Genomic DNA, 18,453 nt, shown 5'->3' on the forward strand with positions numbered 1-18,453 from the left:
TGTTTAAAAAACGGTGTAAATGTTCTTGATCATGATCTATAATGTGAGATGGGCGTCGCCATGTTTACTTGCGGCCGCACGTTTACCTTATTCATAAAAGCAAAACACGCAGGATTCAGCACGTAAATTCATCAGTTATTTCCAAAATGCATGCAAGCAAGTGGCTGGCCAGCTGGGAGAAGAATAGATTGAACTTTATTGTTACTTTCACTTTGTGTATCTGATATGAATAATACATGTCAGCAAATTATATTTGAATGGATTGTTAGACTTCCATAGACTTTCTTGTGTGTTTTACAAACTCTAAATGTATTGTTTTACTAGTACCTGTGTGTATCTACATGTCTAAAACATAACATAAGCATTGGGTGGTGAAAAACACTGCATAATTGTGATAATAAGACACTCGGCGCCAGCCAACGCGCCAAAGCTGTTTGAATTTTTTACGTCATGCTTGTCTAGCTGGATAACAAACTCCAGCACCAGGGACATTATGGTTCTCACTTAAAAACAGAACGAAAGCAGGATTCTGTAGTGATTTACCCTGCTGTTGCTCCCTTCTTCGCCATGTATCTTTCCTACATTACCTTCGCTAATTTTTTGCTCCGTCCTGTCTACGTGGTGCCGAACTCTGCTGGAGTTTTTTTAATAATCAAACGTCTTTGCATCACGCAACATGGCGAATCTATAATGAAATTTGTTGCCAATGCTTTTAGTAATCGATTTTAATCTATTTGATTTGTTGATGCAGCCCTAGAATATAACAAGCTTCTAATGGTAAAAATGTATTCATTTTATTTTATTTTTTTATAAAACACATCATAAAAACATTCTACCTTTTGTATGCATTGTCAAAGGGGAAAAGCTCACCCATTAGTGACATGCTCTCGCTCTCATTAGCATAGGACGTTAGTCTTGTTTTTGAATCTGCCACTATGCTGACACATAGGCATTTGTAGTTCGTTTGAATTTAAAGTGACAGTCACCAAAATGGCACAATTAGGATCAAAGCCTAAAAGGGGCAGTCTCAAAATAATGTTTTAATACATTCAAAATAATGTTTTAAACTTTTTAAAACTGAAACATCCCATACACACTTTAGAGACTTATTTTAGATTTTCTAAAAAAGGTCACATTAGGTTCCCTTTAATTATCATGTTAATCAGAACAACTCATGCTCCGTTCTTTAGAAAAATGAGAAGACACAGAGGTTGTGTTGACCTAGTGGCATTTATTTGATAGTACCGGACCTGACCAAGGCAGTCTGATATGATATATGCTGTAGAAAATGACTCTTCAAGAGTCCAACAGTTATTGGTTGGTTTTCACAGGCACTATGCGGCACGTGTGAGTAACAGAAAAAGGTTGAAGCTGCCCTGCATTTATAGTCCCATCTGATCACAGTCCTCCTCCTCTGATACAGAGGACTCTTTCTGGATGTTGGGTGTCCCTGCGGCAGACTCGCTATGGTTTTCCAGGCCTAGCTCCCAGTCCTCATTCCCTTTCTGAGGTAGACTGGCTAACAGCTCCTGACAACACACAGAAATGCACGGATCAAATGGGATTTCTTTCACTGCTAGCCGATAAACTCCATCCATCTGTGTTTGCTCACCTGCTGTCTCTTTCTGTCTTTGTTTTTCACCGCAATCAACAGGCTATTGGTGAAGCTCTTCAGCTTTGAGAACCTCTGCCTCTGGTTCTGCAGCTCATTCTCAAGGAACTGCACTTCCTCATTCTGGGGGAACAAATCAATGAGATTTAACCAAATATTTCACTCATTCTCCATCTGACAATAAATCTGTGAGACATTTTAATCTCAAATCATTTACATGGTTTATTTATTAAAATGTAGGTCAGTGTCAGCATGTGACTCAGAAACCAATCAAAGATCTGTCCATTGCAAGGAGAAAAGGCTGGATTAGCCTAGGTACATTCATTCATTCATTTTCCTTTGGCTTAATCCCTTATTTATCAGGGGTTGCCACAGCAGAATGAACCTCCAACTATTCCAGCATATGTTTTACACAGCGGATGCCCAATCTAACAACATTTAATCAAAAAACAATCACAAAAACGAGGCATTTACCCCCAAACAAAAATTAGATTAATAAAGTAATTGAGCTCTTTATTAATGGATTATTAAATACTTGATTCACCTGATTTGTTCACAATGCAGGTCATTTATAAAGCGAAACTGCAAAGTATTTTAGCTAAAAACAGACAATATTACTTGATATTATAGTTACAGATTGACCTTCAACCTCACTCAATCCTGACTGAAACCTAAGACTATATAATACACAAGACATGTCATTCGTATAGTTTTGAATGTGGAGAAGTGTAACGATCAATATGGCGAATGAAGCCCTGCATACTAGTACAGGAGCCTATAATCGATCGATATAGACTGACGGAAAAGCTTGTAACAGACTTGTGCTTTTACGACAGTTTGGTGGTCAACAAACACACTGGAATGTCAGCAAATACTTGCTTCACAGACATAAGAAATATACTCACATAAAGCTTAAAATCTGTACTTTTACATGAACCAAGTGCACTTGAAAACAAAAGATTTTTGGTTTTATAATCTGTATGAAACAAACGCGAGGTACAGTGTGTCCTGTCAAACACACATCACATGACAGCAACTACTCAAACGCCCGCTGTCATTTCTGGAGGAGATTCGCCATCAAGATCAAGTTGTGAATTACTTCAGAAGACCAGCGCGATCAGACGGTCTTTATTCAGAGGATGATAATGTGTAACACAGCCATAAATGAGGTTGGTGTTGTGATCTTGTTTCTTTCGAGTGCACATATGCATTAGCTCGGGCAATCCTGAAAATATGACGATTTTGTTTGATTCGGACGTTTAGAAACTAAACCTATGAGACAGTTGTTTTTCTGTGATTCTTGTGTTTTTCTTTTGATTCCAAATATGTAATGTAATCATAAGCTTGACAAACAGTTTGAGAATTTGATGTTTCCCCATTCAGACAGAACGCCCGAGAAGCGTTTCAAAGATGGCCGCCGAGTGAAATGACTTGCCTTAAAGGGGCTTTGCTAAAACTGACCTCTGTCTCAATCAGCTCAGCTTACCTTGAACTCTAAGAGGTTTTGCATGTGTTCCATCTCTGTGGTCAACATATCACCATCGTCATCATCTTCATCTTCGATGATTTCAATTTTCTAGAATAAAATGTCATGTTTGAGTTACTGATTAGACTTAGTCAGAGTTAGCATTAAACCATTCAGTGAAGTGAATTGTTAATGTGCCCGTACCACATGTTTAGCAGGGGTGGAACCATCCGATTCATCATTAACGTCATTTTCTTTCAGATATAAATCACTGGCTCCATCTTAAAAAGGATACTACTATTATTATTTATTAAAAAACAAATACAATCTGATTAGTCAACAACATGAAGATCCTTCCCACCGTCAGACAAACAGAATGACATTGCGTCATTGTGTTCGCAGGCCTCTCCTAGATCTGCAGTCTGAAAGTCATCTTCCAGGATGTGAGGTGAATGCGGCGCTGGCTGATTTGAGAACATGACCGGCCCTCCTTTAGGTGGTGGAATTTCAATGCCCATGAGACGGTACTTCCGTCTGCGGTTACCGATCCACGTCTGTCAAATAGAGATTTTAGAAAGGTCTTAAAACTACATAAAATTATGCATTTAAAGAATAAACCAAATTAGGTAAAAAATAAGTCACATTATTGAGTAACCAAGTTGTTATATGAGAAGTGAGAATTGGGAAAATTTCCATTCAAATTTGCTAATTTAATTATGCAAGTCTTTTTCTTATATAATTACGACTTGCACCACAGAAGATGAAGATGAAACGAATTGAACGTGTGGTGGCGCCTGGATGCTCCAGACAGCTCTGAAGGTAATATTAAAATTTAACTACTTTGTTGACTGACTTTAAGGCATTTTAGCAAGACCAAAACAACATTTCAAATGTTTTTCAATGTGGTCGGCCCACTGTTTTGTCTATTATTTTGTCTATGCTTTGGTTCCAGTCAGGACTTGGAGAAACTTGTTCATGCTTTTAACAGCAGCAGGTCGGATTACTGTAATGGACTCCTCACTGGCCTTCCCAAAAAGACAGTCTGACAGTTGCAGCTCATCTAGAACCAGAAAATCAGAGCACATCACGCCTATCCTCAGGTCTTTACACTGGCACCCAGTTACATTCAGAATAGATTTTAAAGTATTATTACTTGTCTATAAATCACTAAATGGCCTAGGATCTCAATACATTACAGATATGCTCACTGAATACAAACATTACAGATCACTCAGATCATTAGGATCAAGTAAATTATAAATTCCAAGAGTTCAGTCAAAGCAGGGTGAATCAGCCTTCAGCTACTACGCCCCCGCTACTGGAATCAGCTTCCAGAAATGATCAGATGTGCTGCAACATTAGGTACATTCAAATCCAGACTGAAAACACATCTGTTTAGCTGTGCCTTTACTGAATGAGCACTGTGCTACATCCGACAGATCACACTATTATGTCTTTCTTTTCTTTTTCATTCTTTTATAACCTGTTTTAACATATTTTAATCTGCTTTTAATCACTTTTAATAATTTTTATTTTAATGTTTCTGTTATTCTTGTTTATGCAAAGCACTTTGAATTACCATTGTGTATGAAATGTGCTAAATAAATTAACTTGCCTTGCTTATTAAGGCTGTCCATCACACTCATTTTTATCATCACTCAATCTCTTATAACAAAATCACATGACTTTTTAAATGAGCATACTGATTTTTTTTCGGTAATTGTATATCTATTGTAGTTTATGCATTTTTTTCTTACAGAATAAAAAGTTGATCTAAGTTTTTTATGCATTTACAACATTTTTTACATTTGTGCACATTTTTTCAAGCTTTTTTTAATGCAATAAACCAAAATCCACATAAAAACCGGTGGATGTAAACAGCTATTATTGGAAACCAGTATCTATTAACTTTAATAGTATTTTTCCTGCTTTAGATATCAATGGCTACACATTTCCACCATTCATCAAAGTATCTTCTTTTTTGTTCAACAGAAAAAAATACTTAACAATTTGGAACCACTTGAGGCTGAGTAAATGGTGAGTAAACTTTCATTTTGAGTGAATTATTGACAATACATCGAAGGAATTCTGTCCAAATGTTTGAGTCGACATCAAAAAACTTCATTTTAATATTAAAAGGGAAAATCTGAGGCTTTTCTGGTACATTTTTCAGATAAATAATGCAGCATGATGTCTCAGTGGTTAGGACTGTCGCCTCACAGCATGAAGTTTGCTGGTTCAAGTCCCAGCTGGACCAGGTAACATTTCTGTGTAAAGTTTGCATGTTCTCCCTGTGTTTGTGTGGGTTTTCTTTCAGATGCTCTTGTTTCCCCTACAATCCAAAGGCATGCACTGTAAGTCAATTGGATTGACTAAGTTGGCCATAGTGTACGAGTGCATGTGTGAATGGGAGAGTGTATGGGTGTTTCCCAGTACTGTGTTTCAGCTGGAATAAGTTGGATAAGTTGGCGGTTCATTCCGCTGTGGCGACCCCTGATAATCAGAGACTAAGCCGAATGAAAATGAACGAACGAAGATATTCTTATCTAAGACAGGATTTATTCATTCATTCATTTTCTTTTCAGCTTAGTTCCTTTAGTCATCAGGGGTCGCCACAGTGGAATGAACCGCCAACTTATCCAGCATATGTTTTACGCAGTGTATGCCCTTTCAGCTGCAACCGAACACTGGGAAACATCCATACACTCTTGCATTCACACTCATACTCTACGGCCAATTTAGCCTACCCAATTCACCTGTTCCGCATGTCTTTGGACTGTGGGGGAAACCGGAGCACCCAGAGGAAACCCATACGAACACTGGGAGGACATGCAAACTCCACACAATACGCTAACTGACCCAGCCAGGGCTCAAACCAGCGATCGTCTTGCTGTGAGGTGATTGTGCTCCCCACTGCGCCACCGTAATGCCCCGGACAGGATTTATTTTATTGTAAATGTTGTCATAAATCTGGCCTAAATATTATTTAATAAATTTAATAGATATGAAGATTAGATAATAGAAATAATAAAAGCTGACCTTGATAATTTCAGTGTCCACATTGAGTTGAATAGCTGCAGCTGCGATCTTCTCTTTGCACAGAGAGCCCAGGCTGGTCATGCCGTTATCCCAGTAGCGCTTCAGTGTGTACAAGTCTCTGTCGCTAAACTGCGTCCTGTCCTGCAGCTTAATAAACACTACACCTTTTATTAAAAGCCATCATCACAAACTGACAGTAAAATGATCTTTGATCAATGTATGTGCTAGAAAAGAGCTTATTTGTGGCACTCACCGTTCTTTTCCGGGAGTTACTGTGAAGCCAAGGAGCTGCCATGTTACTTGTTACCTAAGGAAATACAACAGAATATGTAAGTGTTGACTGGGCTTTCATGCTAAAGCCACATGTTGGGTAACATGGGGATAAACAAAATCATTAATATCTGCCAGACTTCCTGCTGCCAGTGGCTGGGGCTATGGCTAGAACTGAACATTGTTGACATCTTTACACAAGCATTTTTTTTTCTCAAATATGAATTGGACATTTGCTTGAGTTAAACTACTTTCTGTTTCAAGGAGGCGATAAAATCCCTTAACACAGTTATTTAAAGGGGTGGTCCACTACGATATCATATTTTAAACTTTAGCTGATGTGTAATGTAGCTGTGTCAACATAAACAACATCTCTAAATGTAAGACGAAGTTCAATGCAAAGGGAGACATTGGCTTTTACAGAGCTTAACAAAGCCTACAGTTAACGAAGTTTAGGGACTACAAAAAATACATCTGGGCTAGTGAAGGGGCGTGGCCAGAGGCGCTGTAATGTTCTAGCAGAGAAAGCTAAAATGGCATCCAAACGCTGCTATTTCCACAGAGCTTCTTCTGTTTCTGTATTTGGGCTTCCAAAGGACACGACACAAAGAGAGAAGTGCTTACAGTTTAATTTTAATTATGTTCCAGAGAATTATAAAAATATATAGTGCTAGCCTTTGACAAAGGAGAACTTCCAGAATCTCCCAGTTCAGTGCTAGATTCGGCTAAAAACTCCTCCAACCGACAAAGCTGTGGATTGTGAGCCACAACCTGTAAGCATCAACTACAGGCACAGTTTCTAGCATTAATGGTAACTTATGTTGTATCGAGGACGTAAACAATGATGTAAACAACGGGAAATGCTGTTTGGCATCGCTAACAATTTAGCTACAAATTCATATTTATCAGTCAAACCACTGTAAAAACACACAATCTTCAGCAGCGCTGCAGTGTCTCTCTATGCGTGTCTCAAATAACAAACTCACAAAAGATGTGAGAAGGTTTTATATTACTTACACATGCTTATTCCAAATATATGTGAAAGACACTTGTCGGGTTTTATTTTAGAGAGCAGGTGTGAGCTGTGTGCTCTTCATTTCTGTTTGATTCAGGCAGCTAACGCTGCTAACAGCTGCTCTAACTGGACTGTTTACACAGCACAGAATTGTGCGCTTTTAGGGGAGTGACGTAGAGCCAATCTGCAAATTTATTATTTTAACTGACCAATTTAGAGCCTCTTGAGGGCGGGCCTTTTAGAGGAACTAGGTAATAGGACAGTTGATTTCATGTTAGCTGAGTAGCTGTATATAATCAAAGTAAGATATATGAATAATAAATGCGATTTTCTACAAGTGCATGAGCACACATTGCTTTGCATCTTAAAAACACAACCAAGCCTTAAAAATACACTGTGGACCACCCCTTTAAGCGTCACTAGCTTGTTTTAACATAAATTCCTGTGGTTTCTAGTCAATATCTCAGTCCCTCCAGGATCTAGTAAAAGAAAATTCAGATTTTTCAGATTTTTTTGTTGTTGCTGTTATTATTATTATATTATTATCAATATATATCATCATAAAACATTACAGTTATTACAGTGGTCCCTCGCTATAACGTGGTTAACCTTTCGCGGCCTTGCAGTTTTGCTGATTTTTTAGTGCAACATACTTTTTTCATTTTACAGCGCATTGTGTTCTGCGTCCTGATTGGTTGTAGACTATTATCAATCAATCTCTTCTGTGTCTCCTGTACAGTACAAAATGCGTTCAGCTTGCCGATTTAACATAAATCTTCGATCACTAGCAGTGTGAGTTCCAACAAGGATGCAAAAAGGGTTATAACTGTCCGCAGCAAGACCGTCATAAAGAGGGGTCGCACACCAGATGCGCCGTGCCACAAGGCGCCATGCTGTTTAGAAATATAAACATAGGTTTATATCAGAGTATGCACACCGCCTGTGCCAAGCTATGACTCAGGACACTCAGAGTTTATATTTCTGCTGCTCGCACCACAGAGTGCCATCTGAATAATTTCATTTTAAATAACATAAGAATTTGCATGTCCAGAGTGTTTTACTTTCAATTTTCATGTGTGTGTCGCATCTGGTGTGCGACCCTCTTAAGGATGGATTTTGCTTTCGCTTTGTAGATCAGTGACTGCAGAAAAATGAACATTATGCTGGATGCCAAAATTATCCACACAACAGCTAAAAAGCTTTATGAACCTTTTGCTGACAGCGATGAATGTTTGCACCTGACAACAGGTTTTGATCTTTGGGTTCATTCTATAATACTGAACTGGACTTGTTTTTCTATGAAAGTTTGAACTTTGAGGGTGTTTAAACAAAAGAGCAAAGTGTGAAAATGTTAATGCCCGTCTGAGAAAAGAGTATAAAGTGTGTAGTAAGGGGTTTTACAGCCTTAAAACATCAATAATAATTGTAAAAAATAAAGTGGACTACTTTGCGGATGTCGCCTATTGCGGGTTATTTTTAGAACGTAACTCCCGCTATTAATGAGGGACCACTGTATATCATAAACAAAATATTGCACACCTTGAGACAGGGAATTCTGGAAGATTCCTGGGAGATCAGTTTTAATGGTAAGCTGATAGGGGACGATGATCTGTTCAGCAAGGAGCTGCTGGTTTGGCATCCCTTCTCTCCAAAAAGAGCAGAGTTTGAGAGGTTGAGCGCACAGGCTGACAGGCTCCTCTCTGATAGTCCTGGGCTGTCAACCAAGACTGAGGAACCTGCGCTGGAGCTCCGCCCACCATCCGCAGATCCTTTACTGCACTGCATCTGCACCGCCATGTTCGCCAGCTCCTCTTCTCTAGAGTACTCGTCATCAGCGTCTGCCGTTTCCATGGCAATCGAGAAGATCTCTGACGCGTCAACCGGCCTCGTTTTTCTTACCACGGTTTCTGGAGCGTTTCCTGTGGGAGGTCGCTCTCCTAATCCAGCCACGGTCAAAACATGCTGAATCTGAGCAGCGCCGTCTACAGGGCCCCGGTGTGCCACTGACGTTTTTGGGGGGGAGGTAAAATTCCATGATGGAGGCTGGGATGTTCTGCATGGCTTGGCCCAACTGGGAGCGATTACTGCAGAGTCTCTGGATGTGAAGGGTTTGAGTGCACTGGGATTGGGGATGATGGGGGCTTTACGCTGCATAGCGGCTGCAATGGTGGTGCGATGCAAAGCTGCATCTGTGCGATCATGACCTGGCAACTCCAATTCTGTGTGCAAGGGCAACGACTTGGTCCCTGTCCTATTTTGAGTAGAAGCATCAAAGCAGCTGGCATAAATGCCTGTCAGAATCACGTCACTGTGTCCGCTGAGCGGGGAAGAAGATGATGGAGAAGACGACGATGAAGAGGATGAGGCCTGTGGAGGAAGGAGGTGGGTCACTGAAGGGCCACGCTGAATGTTCCGCATGGCTGCCATCTCAGCTGTTAACACCGATCCAGCAACAAACGCCCCAGCAGCGGCCAAGTGTTGATTGGGTAAACCGTGAGCAGCAGCGCCATTCTGATCTGCCTTAGACGCCAACTTTCGCCGCTTGTTTCCTACCCATGTCTACAAAGACAAAAGAAAAAATGTATTGCCATAAGGTCTGCTTGACAAAGTGAACATTTGAGTGAGCTAAATGTATTGATACTGAAACTTTATTGTGTTGGGTTCACATCCAGAATGAAAATTCTGTCATCTACTCACCATCAAGTTCCAAACCTATATAAATTTCTTTATTCTGTTAAACGCAAAAGGAGATATTTTGTAAACAAAATTTTGTACATCTGAACAGTTTATGTCAACCCAGACTCATTCTGAATAGGTACTCCTATATACATTTCTGGAGTGCACCAAATATATTCCAGGAGCTACGTTTTTTTGTAGTTATTGTTTTCGTAAATCCACCAGAGGCCGCTGTGTATGCTTTTTGAGATCTCAAATTTCTCTTGGTCGCCTGCTCTTCTCGCATAAATCCATCAGAGGCCGCTGTTGACTGACTGATTGATTGTCTGACCAATCCCCCCCACCCTCCTTCTTCCCTAAATCCAACCAAGTGTTTTTAGTGTTTTCAAAAGCAATCTAGAAAAAGAAAAGCCCTTACAGCAGCTTGATTTTCACCACGTTTTCAGAATTTACCACATTCTCACCCTGTTATTATTGTTTTTGTCTTACATGCTGCCGGACTCGAACCCCGTCGTCACGGTAACCATAGTGAGGAACCACAGTGTACCCATTATCTGATGGCTGTTTCCGGCAGGATAACGCATATCATAAAGTGCTAATCACCTCAGACTGGTTTCTTGAACATGACAATGACTTCACCGTCCTCAAATGGCCATCACAGTCACCAAACCTCAATCCAATAGAGCCCCTTTGGATGTGGTGGAATGGGAGATTCGCATCATGGATGTGCAGCCGACAAATCTGCAGCAACTGTGTGATGCTATCATATCAATATGGACCAAAATCTCTGAGGAATATTTCCAGTATCTTGTTGAATCTATGCCACGAATGATTAAGGCAGATCTGCAGGCAAAAGGGGGTCCAACCCGGTACTAGTAAGGTGTACCTAATAAAGTGGTCAGTGAGTGTAGATATTTTATTAACTCATATAATAGTTCTTTAGATATATCATTATGGAAATGTACATAATACTAGACTACTCAATGAAAAGAAATGAGCTGCAATTATTTATAAATGAATAAAAGGACATTGAGGCTTACTCGAACCACACTGAAGTCAAGTTTGGTCTCTTGAGCACACTGCAGGATGAGCTGGAAGCAGCTCTTGCTCTGATTGGTCATGCCATTCTCATAATAGCGTTCCAGGATCCGCTGTTGCTCGGCAGTAAATACAGACCTCAAGTTCATCTGTAAGGTGAAAAGGATGTTGAATGAAGAAAGACATCAAGAACATCGTACTGTAATAACAAAAGTCATTCTCAAAACACATCTTAAAGTTAAAGAAGCCCATATGTGAGCTTTTCGTGATGGGAGAACTGCTACACAAGTATATGATAATACTATCATTATATAGTTTGCCATAAGTTGCATTTCCACACTTCTGCCAACAAGTCTGATGTTTAAGGGATAGTTCACCCAAAATTTACATTTACAGTTAAATTAACGGAACATTTCCATTTGGGGCTGAACTATATACTAGAATACGTTAATTTCTTTTCATATTTTGACACTTCTGTTCTTTTAATATCTTCACATGCATTTTTATGAACTGGTATTTGACACAATGCTGTTCATCACATTAACAAGAATGTATTTGGTTACATCTATTATAGCATTGTCCATCATTATAATGTGAATCGCTGAGTTTTCAGTGAATATGTGCTTGTATGCATACTCACAGTGTGAATGCTCCTCTTTTCCAGCCATTTTTCCATCCCTCTGATGGATGTGCTGAGAGACCCCAGGAATCAGGTTGGTTAATCTGAACATGCAGCAGAGACGCACTGCTGTGTGTAAACTTATTCACTCCAGCATTCAGCCATCTGCTTTAAGAGACGTTTCTGGGAGGAAAAAAGCTGTACCAGGGAGGATGTTATAAACACATGCGTTCCTTCACGCTCCAGGTTAGACTGCTCAGATCTGAAAAAGATCACAACATTCATTCGGCTATTATTATACTCAATATTTGAGTTGTAATTTCATTAAGAGATATAACTGAGCTCTGATTTAAACAGTCCGTTTATATAGTAAACATTTGAATAGGCTATTTTTATTTTATTTTCAGCATTACTATTTTTTCCAGAAGAATTTAGTAATACTTTTACAATAAATAGCTTTCATGAACATTTGTGGCCTCTTATATTCCAGAAATATATTTTTGGGAACAATCAAAAACTAATTGTTTGAGTCAAAATGATTATTTATTTTATGCCAACAATCATTAGAATATTAAAATAGAATAATCAAATCAAAAAATTAATTTTGACATATTTCTTTAATGAAGATGATATTATCCTGACTTTATCATCTTCCATGAAGACATTTTGTATATTTCCTCCCATACATATTCATTGATTTTCTTTTTGGCTTAGTCCCTTTATTCATCAGGGGTTTCCACAGCGAAATGAACCGCCAACTTATCCAGCATATGTTTTACCCAGCGGATGCCCTTCCAGCTGCAACCCATCACTGGGAAATCCCATACATATGTCAAAATTATATTTTTAATTAGTGTTATAAAATTGCTAAGAACTTAATGTGGACAACTTTAAAGCCAATTTTCTCAATATTTCGATTTTTTATGAACCCTCAGATTCTAGATTTTCAAATAGCTGTATCTTGACGAAATATTTTCCCATCGTAATAAACCATACATCCACGGAAAACGTATATTCAGTATATACAGCTCCAAAATAGATACTTTATGTTGGTTTTGTGGTCCAGGGACACATTTGTAAACATAAAAAAACTTATTTTGATTTACATTTGATATTAATAATGTATTGGTGAACTATTGGAACTGAGCTAACGTGAACCAACGGTGAACAGCTGTATGTTAATTAACACAAAGATGAATAATAAACATTGTAATAAATGTACTGCTCGTTGTTAGTAGCTGTAAACCTAGGAATCATACGGAAAAAGTTCCTGCCAAACAATAGTCCGTCCATTTGTTGCTGTGCGATACAACTATTTTAACTCGGTATTATCACACACAATGAAAGAAAGATTGAGATGTGACTTTCATAACACTTTAAAATCTAAAATTCGTCCGAGAAAATCCTAATTTTATTTTAATATTTATTAGCATCATGATCTCAAACTACGGTGATCAAAGCCAAAATACTGTGTGTGCATCAGTGTGTTTGTTGTGATGTGTAGCGGTGCTGATGCGGTTTAGCTGCAGTGCTAAAGTCTCCATCCCGCGCCATTACAACAGTTCACAGCAAACACACACTCCTCACATCCACCGTGTCACTGCTGCTCGGACTGCTCCTGGTAAACACACAGCTTACATCATTCATCCAGTGAATGTTTTGAATGTTCGTTCAATTTCGTGTTCATTGCCAGCGTTTCATTAAATAGTATAATGTAATGCATTCGCGCTCGTGCACGAAATCATAATAATAACGACATCATTATCAAACGGAGCTAAAATGGGCACTCGGCCCGACCCCTTGCTCCGGCTCATCGCGTGGAGAAAATGTTTGGACGCTGAGGCTAGAGAAATGAAATAAGAGGCGTCACTAAACTGAAGTAAACTGGTGAAATAAGAGAGAGAAATCCCTGACGCGCACGCTAGTGCACGAGACAGGCCCAGGAGGCCACGCGCGAGCCAAATCCAAAACGCGAAACTTTTTAAAAAATTATTTTGCTTTGCTTGTAAAACGACACTGGTTTAAATGTATGACACTGACTGTTTGAAAAAGGAACCGCGCTGTCTATACCACCGTACATTATTGCTGATTGTATTAAACGGGAGGTACCTTTCGTAGAAAATCAACGGCCCCCTCGAATTCAGCAGATTTCTTTACGAATCCCCTGGCTAGACAATGAAATCAAAACGTCCGATCATCAATTCTAATCATGATCGTGACGTCAGATGTGACACGAGCCAATGGAGCTGCAGAATCATGGTTATGACATTGTGGACCCCGCCCACCGCTGTTAGGTGAGGGTGGGAGCTTTCAAAGGAAAGACCACTGATGATACTCATCAGTACAAGTCAATGGGGACGAAAATGCAAGCTCAGTCCTCATTGTTCTGAAATAATTATTAATACTGTAACATAGCATCATCATCATCACTTCATCATGAATTATTTTAAATGATAAGTTTGTCTCTGAAAGCAAAGATATCTTAATTAAGCAGCTTTAGGGTTAGACAGAATGAAAAACGAAAAAATTTAGCAAAAATAACCTTAATTTAATTTAATATTTTTTGGAAACAATTTAGTATAAGTAGGGGAGAGTGGGGACGAAAGAACCATTTTTCATTCATTCATTTTCTTCTCGGCTTAGTCCCTTTATTAATTCGGGGTCTCCTCAGCGGAATTAACCGCCAACTTATCCAGCATATGTTTTACATAACGGATGCCCTTCCAGCCACAACCCATCTCTGGGAAACATCAATACACTCACTCACACTTATACACTACAGACAATTTAGCCTTCTCAATTCTTGACTTGTGGGGGAAACTGGAGCACCCAGAGGAAACCCATGCGAACACAGGGAGAACATGCAAACTCCACAAAGAAACGCCAACCGACCCAGCCGAGGCTCGAACCAGCGACCTTCTTGCTGTGAGGCGACAGCACTACCTATTGCACCACTGCGTCACCCCCATTTTCCCCCATTTAACATATAATGTTTTTAGCAGAAATATATTTTATAACTAACAACATTGGACAATGGACAATTGTCATTTAATAAGAATATGTGAATACTCAATTTTGACAAAAATTTCAGATAGAACCATATAATTCTCAGGGGACAAATTGTTACAAATGTATTGCCAAAGCATTTATAAAGTTTATATTAACAAATACATGCATGTCGTCGCAATAGCCTAGTGGTTAGTGAGTCGACATATGGTGCAGAAGCATGTCAGGGCATCCCAAGTTTGAATCCCGGCTTGAGGACATTTCCCTACCCTACCCCCCTCTCTCTCCAACTTTGCTTCCTGTCTAAATACTGTCCTATCTAATAAAGGCCAAAAATAAATCTTTAAAAAAAGAACACACACACACATATATATATATATATATATATATATATATATATATATATATATATATATATATATATATATATATATATATATATATATATATATTTAAAAAGAACAATAAACACAGTAAATAGTAGTAGTAGTAGTATTGAATTAGTATTGTAGTATTGAGTGTTGAATATCTGTCAAATTCCCATGAGAAGACCCAGCCCAGTAGATGCTGTTTGCCAAAAGTCAACCTAGCAGACTATAGGTAACTGAAAAGCCTTTAGTCTGGTGTCTACTATTGATTAGATTAGATTAGATTAGATTCAACTTTATTGTCATTACACATGTACAAGTACAAGGCAACGAAATGCAGTTTAGGTCTAACCAGCAGTGCAATAGCAGCAAGTGCAGGATACAGGTATAAGTTATAAAGTGCAGTTATAGAAAAATTATGGTAATAGTCGTTCAGGCAGCGGTGAGCAAAGTACAGAAATTAGGCATTTGAGCCAAGCCAAGCCCAGCCAAAGCTCGAACCAGCAACCTTCTTGCTGTGAGGCAACATCGCTTACCACTACGCCACCGCGCCGCCCATGAAGGAATATAATATAATATTCATTCATTCATTTTCTTTTCGGCTTAGTCCCTTTATTAATCCGGGGTCGCCACAGCGGGATGAACTGACAACATATCCAGCATATGTTTTACACAGCGGATGCCCTTCCAGCTGCAACCCATCACTAGGAAACATCCACACACACTCATTCACACACACACACACACACACTACAGACAATTTAGCTTACCCAATTCACCTGTACCACCCATGAAGGAATATAAAATAATATAATATAATATTGTACACTTTACTGTTCATAAGATGTCCATGTGTCTGTCATGACACCCTTAATAACCAAATGACAACTGTCATTAAGTCTCATTAGCTCAGTTGTGTCATTTTAAATGCAAATATGACATTCTTTGTTATGACATCTTGACATAACTCAATCACAATCTATCTTTGTTGTAACAACTTTCCATTACAAAGACAACAAAACCTGTCAGTGTCTTTTGGCTCTTATAATTGTGTCATGACTATATCACTTTTTTCAGTAGAACATAAATGAATTTGTCATTAAAATATCTCATAAAAAACGTCAATACTCTGTCAAATGATGTTATAACATCGTCAGTATATATTGAAGGACTTTTTAATGACAATTTCAATTTGTACCACTATAGCTAAGGTCAAGAAAAATATTAATGACACTGTTTTAAAATTCATGACACAATTATTATGGCCTCATGACCAGGGGCGTGGCGGACATTTTAAAAGTGAAGTGGGGGGGGGGGTGGGGGGGTGGGGGGCTGTATGAGATCATACGTACATATAATTATTAATCACCTGTTTCTAAATGGTCTGTCTCTAAAAGTGAGGGGGATGGATCCCCCCATCTCCCCCCGGTTGCTACGCCCCTGCTCATGACAATAATGTTTATGACAGATTTATGACAGGTTATGTTGTCTTAGACATTTCAATGTAAATTTTTCATTTAACTTGACATAACTGATCAAGTGACACTTAATGACAATTGACATTAGCAAGCATAAAATCCAATTCATATTTATAAGGCACATCATGTCATGATTAGAAAGGGTTTTTAATGACAGTCTAATGAAAACCCCCTTCAAGTAAAGTGTTTCCAAACTGGAGCTTCCATCAGTCCATCTGCATCTTCCACATGTATGATCAGTGTAAAGTTCACAAAACACAGCTAATTCGAATATTTTTGACATTATCACAAGATTAAAAGTCTGAACATTAGGCCAGGGACATCACGGCAGCACTGTGGGTAGCACGATCGCCACACAGCAAGAAGGTCGCTCGTTCGAGCCTTGGCTGAGTCAGTTGGCATTTCTGTGTGGAGTTTGCATGTTCTTCCCTTGTTCGCGTGGGTGCTCCGGGTGCTCCGGTTTCCACAGTCCAAAGACATGCGCTATAGGTGAATTGGGTAAGCTAAAATGTTCCTAGTGTATGAGTGTGAATGCAAGAGTGTATGGGTGTTTCCCAGTGATGGGTTGCAGCTGGAAGGGCATCCACTGTGTAAAACATGTGCTGAATAAGTTGGCGGTTCATTCCACTGTGGCGACCCCTGATTAATAAAGGGAATACGCCGAAAAGAAAATGAATGAATGAACATAAGGCCAGTCTGCTGCTGTACAGAGTCAGGTGGTTTGGACTTATTTGGAGTAACGCAGTGTAGTACTGTTAGTGTGCTACTAGTAGTGTGGAGTACTGCTGGAAAACAAATATATGCTTTTTTTCTGCACTAACAATTATCCCTCTTTATATTAAGTGGCCTTGACATATACTTATACTGAAATTAATAATTTGTTACAATGTATTTATTGTGTAAATACATATTTTTACTTATGCTTGACTAAAAACTTGCATGTAATCTGTACTTAAATTCTGTAATTACCTTTAGAATTCCACAGTTGAACAACCCTTACACCTAACCCACCCATAACACCAAACCTGTTCCTAATACTGTAGCCCACCTCAAGAGCACCAGAAGTGTTCTGCGATACAATATTAGCACATTAAGTATTTATTTTTTTGTTGCAAGTACATAGTAGTAAAGTCCACTTAATATAAAGTTGGACCGGCGTCCTCACATTTTATTCTATACATCAGATTATGCTACCAATACTGTATTTGAATGGTTCTGAGGTTGGGGTTAGCGATTAGTTAGGGCGATATTATACACACTACTCCATATTGAAATTACACTGGTAGTAAAATCTGATGGCTAGCATATTGCGTCATCAAAATGTGATGCCTACTTTTTAAATGGAAGGTAAGACAATCTGACTAGGTAGGAGAAATCGTCAGAACACTGGATTATTCCATTATTGCTTTTTTGCAGGATAATGCAGAACACAGTTTGCTAGATTGGGGTAAAGTTGGTTTTATATTCACAGATTCTGACTTTCTCCTTAATAATATAATTTCAGAGAAGTATTCTTGCAAATTCTAAATAGGGAAATCATATTATCATAGCAGCTAAAGACTATCAAAGTACAACATATTGGCAGAATGTTGTTTTGAAGTCATTCTTACATGCGATTTCAGACCAAATATTCAAAGTAGCGTGGTAAACAATGATGGGACTGTTAAAAGTGAACAAACGTGCTAATATAAAACCAACTTTACCTCAATGTATCTATCTAATAAATAAATTTAAAAGAAACTAGAAACAGAACAGGCACATTTCAATTTCAATAAACTGACAACACCAGGTGGGTTAAAAGTAAAATCATAACTATTAAAACACTTTTGGAGCAGCAGTACATTTAAAGTGATCGAATTAAATTAGA

General features: G+C 38.7%; 1 protein-coding gene across 1 annotated transcript; it reads right to left on the reverse strand.

The window, feature by feature from the left end:
* Nucleotides 1-1,211: 1,211 nt before the first annotated feature.
* Nucleotides 1,212-13,915, reverse strand: hdx (highly divergent homeobox). The gene is made up of 11 exons (XM_056472197.1): nucleotides 13,844-13,915; nucleotides 11,756-11,996; nucleotides 11,118-11,264; nucleotides 8,941-9,960; nucleotides 6,370-6,423; nucleotides 6,117-6,263; nucleotides 3,439-3,631; nucleotides 3,282-3,358; nucleotides 3,099-3,188; nucleotides 1,613-1,735; nucleotides 1,212-1,529 (listed from the first exon to the last, which is right to left on the reverse strand). Exons 2-11 carry the CDS (start codon nucleotides 11,789-11,791, stop codon nucleotides 1,383-1,385), a joined length of 2,034 nt encoding a protein of 677 aa, XP_056328172.1. The 5' UTR covers nucleotides 11,792-11,996; nucleotides 13,844-13,915; the 3' UTR covers nucleotides 1,212-1,382.
* Between the last annotated feature and the right edge of the window lie 4,538 nt (nucleotides 13,916-18,453).

Source organism: Danio aesculapii, chromosome 14 (genome assembly GCF_903798145.1).
Source record: "Danio aesculapii chromosome 14, fDanAes4.1, whole genome shotgun sequence".
Taxonomy (NCBI): Eukaryota; Metazoa; Chordata; class Actinopteri; order Cypriniformes; family Danionidae; genus Danio; species Danio aesculapii.

Coding starts and splice junctions, on each gene's coding strand:
- hdx (XM_056472197.1), bottom strand. CDS start 11,791: ATGGAAAAATGGCTGGAAAAGAGGAGCATTCACACT. Junction 6,424..8,940: donor CCAGAATTCCCTGTCTCAAG/GTGTGCAATATT, acceptor GTATTTCCTTAG/GTAACAAGTAACATGGCAGC. Junction 3,189..3,281: donor CCACCCCTGCTAAACATGTG/GTACGGGCACAT, acceptor ATTTTATTCTAG/AAAATTGAAATCATCGAAGA.